This window comes from Sinocyclocheilus anshuiensis, unplaced genomic scaffold, assembly GCF_001515605.1.
Source record: "Sinocyclocheilus anshuiensis isolate Anshui unplaced genomic scaffold, SAMN03320099.WGS_v1.1 scaffold524, whole genome shotgun sequence".
NCBI lineage: Eukaryota > Metazoa > Chordata > Actinopteri > Cypriniformes > Cyprinidae > Sinocyclocheilus > Sinocyclocheilus anshuiensis.
In genome coordinates, this window is record NW_015555703.1 from 2,677,439 (window position 1) to 2,688,650 (window position 11,212).

Below are 11,212 nucleotides of genomic sequence, written 5' to 3' on the forward strand. Positions count from 1 at the left end.
TGCCGACATTTGTAGGACCGAATTGCAATTCCGTCAGTCTGCCGTGCTGTGCTCTGGGCTGTGATAACTGCAAATCACAATGGATTATTTACCGAGAGATGTGGATGTACGGGATTCTTTTGATTAAATATATCTCGTAAGCATAGATGCGTTTTTACATTTGACTATTTTATTTAGCAAGTTCACAATGAAACTTGAAAAAGGTTAAATTCGTGTGTGAGACTGCTGATTTGCCAGAAAACTTTCGTTATGCTCCACCTAAAGGTCACGGATCGCAGACTTATAAGTGCATTACTGCCACCTATCTCTCAAATGGACCATTGACACTCCTAATTGAGATTGTAGATAGAGTGTCAATGGTCCACTTGAGAGATAGGTGGCGGTAATGCACTTATAAGTCTGCGATCCGCCGTAAAGCAAGAAGACGACGCGTCATGTGCCGGCTGAAGAAGAAGACGACGCGAACGCGCTCAGGACAGTTCGGACATTGCAGTAAATCAGGGGTAAAAAAGGATATAAATACTGTTCAGTTTCTTGCACAGACCGATCGTTTCGTGTATTTACACATCAATGTATCGTCACGAGCCGCAGGGTTTCATTTGGTTTTGTTTGTGTATGTTTTTTTTTGACTCTCAAAGCCATGATTCCCATTCACTTTCATTATATGACTGACAGACTGCAACGGTTTGAGTTAAAAATCTTAATTTGTGTTCTACTGAAGAAACAAAGTCACCTACATCTTGGATGCCCTGGGGGTAAGCAGATAAACATCACATTTTCATTTTTGGGTGAACTGTCCCTTTAAGTCATCACAAGCTAGCTTTGATGTAACAATCAGAATTACTGAAATGTATAGTATAAAATTCATGGCAATAAATTCACACAGTGGGTTTTGTTTAACCAATTAGCCTTTAAAATGTAAATATTAAAAACCAGCAATCTGATCCCAAACCAGTCCAAATTTGGTCCACATGTCTAACCAAATTTGACCCGCTCAATCAGAAGCAAATCCGCCCAATCTGGCAACACGGTTTCCACTGGAATTGGCTAGTGTGAGACTGGTGTTACATCTCAGCATTGTTGTTGCTTGTGTCGTAGCTCCAGAGGAATGACTGGGACACGGCTGAGGGCTACACTCACGCGGCTCAGACCATGATGCTGATGGTGTTGAAACAAGCTTGCGGACGGTCCTGGGGAGATCACGGCCTCTTCCTCCGCTATCACATCGAAGCCGCTTCTATTCGAGGCATCAACGGTTTCAGACACTACAAGATGGACGTGGCCACCATTGGCAGGTTGGTTTTGTATTACACAAGAAATCAGCTGTGACGTCGAAATTTAGAGCCATGACCGGTCAAACACTTTCTGATCTTCTTTGAATTCAGCCCTTCTCCTCTAACCGTTGTTTGACAGGTTGCTGGAGGGAATGGTCCGTAAACTCAACAATCTCCTGGAGCGTCTTCACCAGTCGTATTTCTTCTACCTCTTGCCTTCTCTCTCTCGGTTTGTCTCCATTGGCTACTATATGCCGGCGTTTGGCCTCCTGGCTGTCATCTTACTGCTTCGAGTATCCTTTCCAGGACTGGGTCGCTTCACGTTTTTTAATGCAAGAAAAAAGATGAAGTCAAAATCTAATTTAAAAACAATCAAGATTTTCCAATTTTTTAAAGACTAAATGCACAAGGAAGACAAGAAACTAATAAACAGCACTAATACAAATAAATGGGACTTGGGAGTATTGATGAACGAGTCATTGAAATCAAATATACAGTTAAAAAAACGGTATATTTCTCTATTAGAAACCGTTCAGAATTATCTATATTGAGCTCAGCTCAGTGTTGTATTTTTAATTATTTTACATAAAAAAAAAGTGCAGTCACATTTACTATTTGGAAAATTTTTCTGGGAAAAATCCAGTGATTTTAATAGGAATCCAGTCAACTGGGAATATTGCATGAGAGCAAATTTCTCCACACAGATTTCGCAGTGGGTTTAAGTTGGTCATGGAGATTCACTGCACTCGAAAGTGACTTCTGTGTGTGAGCTGTGCTTCATATATTGCTGCTTTTTTGCCTTAAGGCTGTAGATCGATCCATGCATGTTTATAAATTGTTGAGGTGTAATTAATGACTTTTTTCTGAACGAAAACCCCTGGGACATGCAGTATTTCATAATATAACACTACCAGACTAAGCTAATGTGTTTGTTAGAATCCTTAATGTGGCTGCAGGCGCTGGATCTCTGGGTTAATCTGGGAGCACCTGCTCTGGAAGCAGTGGATGGAGTTACTGAAGCAGAGCAAGTGAGTCTTGTGTTATTTAAATGTACGCCAAGTACACCTAAAGAAATTGGTATTTGATAAATGTTTTAAATGGGAGAGTGGGATAAGTCGTTGCACGCTTTGCTTAGGTTGTCTTCAAGGCAGTACAAGTAAAACTACACCTGATTCTCTTTCATGATATCTGTAATCAAGTAAAATTGCATGAAAGCATCTGTATCTTGGTCTGCATTACAACATTTGTACATATTAGATATGCTGTGCTTCTGAAATGTTGCCAAGAGCTAAAACAGTAAATAAATAACGGTTATGGCATTAATAGCAAATGATAGATTGAACTGGAAACCCACTGCAAAATCAAACCGAGGTCTTGCTCCGTTCTGCTAAGAAATGCACACTTTTCATGATCCGATCAGTTCCTGATGAATACATTGCTGTCTATTTTGTTTTTCGTTCTCATTCTGTTTCACTGTAAAATGTCACGTTATGGAAGTAAAATTGTTTAACCCTTGTGTTGTGCTGGAAATCCTTAACCTGATTCGATCAAATTATATTTTCACCAAATCATAGATTCAATCTTTTTGTTAACTTGTTTTCTTCAGGTTAGCACAGGTTCTGTATTTCATTTGTAAGCGATCGATCGTAGGCCTCATTGATCTGAACTCATGCACCTCAGGTTTTTAGTGAACATTGCAACAATTTATCCACACACAATGCTTTTTTTCACTCAAAAGCTGAGATGCATACACTCAGATCTATGAGGTCTACAATCAATCAGTTACAAATGAAATACAAAACCTGTGCAAATTGGAAAAAAATCCTAAAAATTCTGAAAAAGTAGTGTGAGCAAAGCCAGTACGTTTCAGTCCAGTGCAATAACATTAAATAGCATTTTTGGGAAAAAGAAAATAATCTCCGAGTCAGAATGACTGAAACAAAACATGAGAGTTAACTCTCTTTATTGTAATTAAAACAAATGAAGAAATATAATTAACACATCTGATTCAGTGATGGAAGCTCATTGCAGATGTTCCTGCATTACATTTGTGACCCTGGAGCACAAAAGCAGTCTTAAGTCGCTGGGGTATATTTGTAGCAATAACCAACAATACACTGTATGGGTCAAAATTATAGATTTTTCTTTTTATTTGTAAATTTCCTACTGTAAATATATTAACTTAATTTTTGATTAGTGATATGCATTGGCAATAACTTAATTTGGACAACTTTAAAAGCGATTTTCTCAATATTTCGATTTTTTTTTGCACCGTCAGATTCCAGATTTTCAAATAGTTGTATCTCGGCCAAATATTGTTATATCCTAACAAACCAATGGAAAGCTTATTTATTCAGCTTTCAGATGATTTATAAATCTCAATTTTGGAAAATTGATGATTATGACTGGTTTTGTGGTCCAGGGTCACATTTGTTTCTCTTTCTCTGCAGCCGTCCGGTCCGGGCGTGTTGACCGTGTTGACCCCAGTGGTGATCAGTCACCTGACAGGTGTGGCGCTGTATCTGCTTCCTGTTCATCTGCAGGAAATGGCTGTGGAGCACTTCCCGGTGTCTGAAACCGAAGCTGTGGTGCTCACTGCTGTAGCCATCTACACCGCAGGCCTAGCCCTGCCGCACAACACACAGCGGTACACGCACAAACTCATCTGAACGCAGTCTGTATGGTGTCAGATGTTTATTCGCCCACGTGAATCATGTGTCTGTGACAGGTTGCTGTCTGGAGAGGGCACAGAGCAGGGCTGGAAAGTGCTGAAACTCACGGCTTTGCTCTATCTAGCTGTGCTGTTGGGCTGCACAGCCCTCATTAACTTCTCTCTGGGATTCATCTTAGCCGTTACACTGGTGCCGATCACCGCCAGCATGACGCCGCACATGCCCAAGTAAGCACACTTCAACAAATAATCCTTTGTCAAGCATGCTCTGAACATAATCGGAGTCAATTTTGGTGAAAATCTGAAAATGTATTGCATCACAATATAAGCAAATCTTTTTATTGAAATCGAGAGACCCACTGGTCATTATAATTTTTTTTATATATATATTTTTGGGCCAAAATATTTTGAAATTGGACATTCCTTTACCATGAAAATGGTGGGTTTAGTGGGTTCATCCCCCCTAGTGGACGGTGTCAGGTATCCTATTCCAAAATTTACTACACGATTTTATAATCAAATATTTTCCCAACCTTGACAAAACGTATAGTTGGAAAGGTCTGACATTCAAGGTTCCATATTTGGTGATTGTTTTTTTTTTTTGATAGAAGTGATATTGTGACCGATATTGATTTGTTGCAGAAGAATGCATCATTTTTTGGTATTTTTTTGTTTTTGGTATAGCACCTAAACTAAATCTCATAGGAACCTAATTTTTGTGATGTCAACTTCAAATTTGGAACATAACTTGTGTAGACATATGGCTTTGATTTAAACGGATAGTTCACCCAGAAATGAAAATATACTCACCCTCAAGCCATCCTATGACTTTCGTCTTTCAGACGAATACAATTGGAGTTATATTAAAAAATATCCTGGCTCTTCCAAGCTTTATAATGCCAGCTACACCTACGTCATCCGCCGGAATGAACGCTTGTACGACAGTTAGCGGAAGCTAGAGATTACAGTTTATAAAGCTTTAAATATGGATGTTTTTCTGAAATCAAATACGCATCAATTCGCTTCAGGAGGCCTTTATTCACCCCCCGGAGCCGTGTGAGACACTTTTTATTATTGATGGATGGATGCACTTTATTGGACGACTTTTGGACTATTGAGGAAAAAAAAATAAACACCCATTCACTGCCATTATAAAGCTTGGAAGAGCCAGGACAATTTTTAATATAACTCCGATTGGATTCGTCTGAAAGAAGAGAGTCATATACACCTAGGATTCCAATATGTTTTGTAAAATACTTATTTGAAATAAAATAAAAAAAAATGTTTAGCACAGTAAATTCTTTACAATAAATGTAAACTTTTAATAAACTTTTTTTTACACTTTCATTTTTTTTTTTTTCACTTCCACTTCAGCATTCAATAATCTGCTGGGTGTCTTCTTTAAAAACAGATTCAGGTCTGATTCCAAAGCAATCATAAATTCAAAAAGGGGGGATGATGGTTAACAGCATAAGGATTAATCATTTGTGAGAAACCGTCTCCGTGCTATTACTGTAGGACAAAGTGTTATTGATTGCATGTGACTCATATGAACACAAAGTGTTTCTGTCACACACAGTCTGACTGCAGTACTCATGTTACGTGTGGATTTGATTGCTGCTTCAGTTTGTGGTCTGTGGTCAGTGATATTACAGTGTGAAATTGTGTCTGTGGTCTCATATTTAGATGAGCCTCTAATCTCGTGTCTCTTGCTGTGTGTTTGGTCTCTCTGTTAAGAGCTCTGAGCGCTCTGGCCATGGTGCTGCTCAGTCCTGCCTTCACCATCCTCTACTGCGTCTTCATCTACCAGGAGCTCATCGAAGCGCCTGTCAGCGTCAGCGAGGGCTGGATGCTCTTCCTCTCGGTCATCTCGCAGGGCATTCTTGATCACGCTCTCTACGGATCGCTCGTATATCCACTCTTAGCCCTTTTCATTTATCCCTGCTGGCTAATGTTCTGGAACATTCTTTTCTGGAGTTAACCGTTCTCAAATGTCTCGAGTCGCTTCCGATGGAGCTGTTTTTAAAAGAATGCCAATCATGAAGATTTATTGTTCATCTGTGGGCTTTATCTGCTGTTAGGGATTGGCGTTAGGAAGATCTAGGACGATGTCAGGCCCAAAGAAAGGTCAGATAAAAAGGATTTAATGGTGTGGCTTCAGAGTACTTTAATCCAAGTGTTTGAGTTTTGGGGAAGGGGTTTGCATGAAGAGACACATGTAGGACAGAAATAATGAATTATTACAAGAAAGCAGAAATGTTCAAATTCAATATTGTTACCAGATGTGTGGACATAATGGTTCATTTTTTACCTTATTATAGTTTGCGCAGTTTGGCATTTTGAACTCTGGGGTACTGGAAGCTTATATTTAATATGGTTTGATATTCGTAATTGTACAAAATGATTGTTTGTTAACTCAACAAATCACAAAAGGCAGAAACGAGAAGAACACTAAACCTTAAAGAGCAAGTTTCCAAGACTTTGATGCATTATTCAGTTTGTTTCAGGCAACGCTGTATTCATATGCTCTGATGAATTATGCAAATAGGTCTTTGATTATTAAATGTGAATATAAAATATAAAAGTGTCACCATTACTGCTGCTTATGTGTGTGCATTTATATTAAAAATCAAGCTTTCCCACATCTCAAGAGTTAATAAATTAATAATATTAATAAAACCTTAAGATTATGAAAACAACCATTTGAATACGAATACAAAATAAATTAATAACGTCCAAATGTAATGTTATATTACTATATATAGTATAGTACAATACTATAGTATACCGTATATGTGTGTGTAGGTCATAAACAAGGACTGTCTGTGTTATGAGATGTAAGGGAAAAATATTTCTAATTAATCAGGATCAATAAAAACTATTTGGATCAAGTAACTGATTTGGGGGATTCTTTATAGACTTGTTCTCAGAGGTCAGACCAGCACTCATCCAGCAAATATTTAGTGAGAACGTCTATAGTCCATAGAGGGAGATTTTTGGCCATAGATAATACCTAATACTGATCCGGCAAAACATTTAAACTCTTCTAACAAACACACACACACACACATGTAGTTTAGACGAGAGTTAACGCTGAAGCAGAGTAAAGCATAAAGTTATGACTATTTGAAATTTTGCGCTCTGGCTTGTGGTCCTTTCTGATTCCATTTCTTCTTTCCAACTCTATACTATACAAAATAAGGCTCATGGCGTGAGGCTGAAAAACAATGTGACAGAACGGACTAGACATCCTGATTAAAGCGGTTTGAAAAGCAAAATTGTGTCTTATAAACTTACGTATATGTGACCCTGGACCACAAAACCAGTCATAAGGGTCAATTTTTTTAAATTGAGATTTATACATCATCTGAAAGCTGAATAAATACGCTTTCCATTGATGTATGGTTTGTTATGATAGGATAATATTTGGCTGAAATACAACTATTTGAAAATCTGGAATCTGAGGATGCAAAAAAAATCTAAATATTGAGAAAATCATCTTTAAAGTTGTCCAAATTAAGTTCTTAGCAATGCATATTACTAATCAAAAATTAAGTTTTGATATATTTACGGTAGGACATTTACAAAATATCTTCAAGGAACATGATCTTTACTTAATATCCTAATGATTTTTGGCATAAAAGAAAAATCTATAATTTTGACCCATACAATGTATTGTTGGCTATTGCTACAAATATACCCCAGCGACTTAAGACTGCTTTTGTGCTCCAGGGTCACATATGTAACCTTGGTTCCCCAAATAAGGAACGTATTCTACTTGTTTTCTCGAATAGAAGCAAGTCTAGCGTGAGGTAATCATTCTCAACACGTGTAAATACACACGAGAGCTCAGATTAAGCCACAGAAACAGCTCCCGTGGTATAACACGTTTTAAACACTCACATGCAAATTCAAGCTGTCACAGATGAAATGTGAATGTGAGTTTAGACGCACTAGGAAATATGTGTGTATGCCTTACTTTGAAGCTGATAATAATGACATGATGGGATGATAATCTTGCTGTAAACTCGGGGCAAAAAATTGTTTTTCTTCTGATGAACACAAATGAAGACATTTTGAAGAATGTATAACCAAACAGTTTCTTGTCTACTATGTAAGTCACTGGGGACTGTTTGGTTATCAACATTCTTCAAAATATCTTCTTTTGGAACGACTTTGAAGGTTGAGTGAATGATAACATAACTCATTTTTTGGTTGAACTATCCCTTTAAGTGTTGACATTTCCACAGTAGTTATTCAAAAACGGTGCACGCTTCTCACATGCTGTCCTTTTTCAATGAATGAACCGTTAAACATGCATGAAGAAACTCGAGATAAAAAAATGCCACTGGGTTAACAATTTCAATTATGAGAAGCCAGTGGAATTACAAGCAAGCATACAAGAAATAAATAAAAATGCATTTTGATTTGCCACCTTTTATAGATATGTATTTGATAGACAATATGTTATAATAGGCTGTATCATAGTTTTTTTTTTCTTGAATGTTATGTTTTTGTCCAATCTCTCATAAACGCTGTTTTAAGAGGAACTCGTGCAGAAGTGTTCTTTGGCAATGCTACGCTTGTTTAGTTTGGCTGTGCTGCTGCAACAAGCATTCTTCACAGTTAATACAAATCCGTTCAGGAATGTCATAAAAACAGGAAGCTGCTGCAACAAAACCCTTTATACTTGTGTGACCTACAAAACGTACAAAATAAAATAAGCAGCACTGGCTTAAAAAGGGCATAAAAATAGGTTTGGTGCATATATGAGACTTTTTTGAGGCCAAACAATGTGCTGGTTGTGCTGCAATAATATGCCTGGATTACACCGCATCTCTTCATCAAAGAGCATTTGGAGACAAAACATAGTGGTTTAGACTTTTGTTAGCGTTAAATATAGAAAGAGAATACACTGACTTTAGTCATGGAATCAATTTTTTCACTATATATATATGAGTGTGGAAGCAGGCAGAGCTGTTCTCTGGGTAGAAGTCAGGGGTAAAGAAAAAGGCCTTCCAGATTGCGTTACCTGAAAAAACAGGAAATCTAGCTTTCAAAATTTAAACAATCAGTCATCACCTTTATCAATTTCTGAATAATTTACAGTGAAAAATCTTATCTTATCTAATATTATCTATGTGTGTGTGTGTGTGTGTGTGTGTGTGTATGTATATTTATTAATTTTTTTACTGTTTATTTACAATGTCTTTTTTTTTTACTCTCCTAATAGATTTTAAACTGATGTGGAAATATTCTAAAACTTGGTTACAAGTGTGCATTGTTATGAAAACTGCTGCATATGAATTTCAGTGTTATTATTGGCTGAATAAGGTCTTTGTTGGGGGTTTTGTCAGCTGATTTATGTTTCTTATGTTGTACAATCACATTTTGTGCACCTGATTGCATCAGCTTTCAGCTGCGTGAAAATCTCAAATCCTATATGAAGGAATGGTTATTGTAGCTGGCATCTCCGGCTCCTGTACAATGGGCTTGTTGTTTAGTAAATGCTGCCATTGGCTGTAACAGGAGTCAAAGTTAGAGTAAACCTGTGCAAGAGTATAAAACCCCATAAACTCAGGGCTCTGCTGACGAACCCAGAAGAACAAGCCGAGTCACAGACGCAACTGTCCCAGCAGAGATCATGGTTAGCCGGTAAGTGACTTTTTTTTTATTCTCAAGCTTTGACATATCTGGATGAACAGTATATTTTTGATTTATGCTGTCCTGTTTATGTCATTGGAAACATGTATGTAGTGAGTGATGTTGTAAAATGGCAAAATCCGTGCATTGATTCTCTCAGATTTTCCATCCTTTGTATTTGAAAATTGTATGAAAGCTTTTTTTCCCCTCGCTTTTCAGTTTTGAACACCCTGCTGGAGGCTATAAGAAAATCTTTGAGACTGTGGAGGAGCTGAACGAACCTCTTCCAGCAACCGTCACGGGTATTTTCTTCTGTTTTCATGACTTTTTTTGCCATATTAATTGAAAATATTATGGGAAAAAAAATGATGTTCCTTTGTAAATGTATTTTAATATCCACCACTCAAATTCATCCGATTAAAAAAAAAAATGATGTGCTTGTTTGATCTGACAAAAACCCTTTCCGAGTTGAAATGTTGCAGATGAATTTTTTTTTTTTTTTTTACATTTATTTGTAACAGTGCACCTGCATTTTTTTCTAGATGTGCGCTTGTTTTCTAGATTTTCAGTAGTATTCAATAGTACATTTCTGGAATCAGCTTGAGTTGCATTTAAACTTGAGCTGCTCATATGTACTAATCATCATTCTCCAGTGTATGGATAATCATAGTTCTGAAGAAAAACACTTGTGTGTAATGTGCGTTGTTTGTAGGCCGCATCCCCTCGTTTATAAAAGGCAGTCTGCTCCGTCTGGGCCCCGGTTTGTTTGAGGTCGGATCGGAGCCCTTCTACCATCTTTTCGATGGCCAGGCCCTCATGCACAAGTTTGATTTCAGCAATGGACAGGTCACGTATTTCCGCAAGTACGTCAAATAATCTTCACGTTATTGTGTTGTTTCCTGCTCACGTTACCTCTTTAAAAGAATAAAATGCAAAACCTATCAGTGTTATTTTTGTATTATTGAGATATTATTATAGTTTTTATTAATATTTTGAATCAGTTTTTTTATTCATTTCAAGTTTTAGTAAATTTAATAATCAAATAATCTTTTTGTTATTGTGCTGCTCTCATCAGTGTTATTTTTATCATTTTAGTAAATTTGTTTAATAATCAAATAATCTTTCAGTTGTGTTGTTTCCTGCTCCAGTTAACTCTTTATAAGAAAATAATGCAAACGTATCAGTGCTATTTTAGTATCATTGTGATACTATTATATTTTTATTAATACTTGGTATCATTTTTTTAATATTTTTAAATTCTAATTTTAGTTAAAGTTTTAGTAATGTTGTTTAATAATCTGTGTGTATTGTGTTGTTTCCTGCTCTATTCAACTCTTTAAAAGAAAATAATACAAAACGTATCAGTGTTACTTTAGTATCAATGAGATACTATTATAGTTTTTATTAATATTTTGAATGTTTTTTTGTTTCATTTTTATTTTAGTTAAAGTTTTAGTTATTTTGTTGTGTTTTTGCTATTTTTATAGTTTAGTTTTTAGTAGTTTAGTAGTATACAGTGTGTATATATACAGTATATATACACTACCGGTCAAAAGTTTGGGGTCAGTGAGACTTGTAATGTGTTTTAAAGAAGTCTCTTCTGCTCATCAAGGCTGCATTTATT

The 11,212-nt window shown here is 36.6% G+C and overlaps 1 protein-coding gene and 1 pseudogene across 1 annotated transcript in view; both read left to right on the forward strand.

The window, feature by feature from the left end:
* The window catches only part of LOC107671733 (glycosylphosphatidylinositol anchor attachment 1 protein-like), a 13,120-nt gene extending 6,283 nt beyond the window's left edge, over positions 1 to 6,837 (forward strand). Inside the window, exons 9-14 of the mRNA XM_016464678.1 lie at positions 1,099 to 1,295; positions 1,414 to 1,567; positions 2,231 to 2,302; positions 3,725 to 3,921; positions 4,003 to 4,173; positions 5,683 to 6,837. Coding sequence (XP_016320164.1) covers positions 1,099 to 1,295; positions 1,414 to 1,567; positions 2,231 to 2,302; positions 3,725 to 3,921; positions 4,003 to 4,173; positions 5,683 to 5,926 — 1,035 coding nt within the window. The 3' untranslated portion in view covers positions 5,927 to 6,837. The remainder of the gene's footprint in view (positions 1 to 1,098; positions 1,296 to 1,413; positions 1,568 to 2,230; positions 2,303 to 3,724; positions 3,922 to 4,002; positions 4,174 to 5,682) is intronic.
* A 2,636-nt stretch (positions 6,838 to 9,473) lies between these two features.
* The window catches only part of LOC107671766 (retinoid isomerohydrolase-like), an 8,367-nt pseudogene continuing 6,628 nt past the window's right edge, over positions 9,474 to 11,212 (forward strand).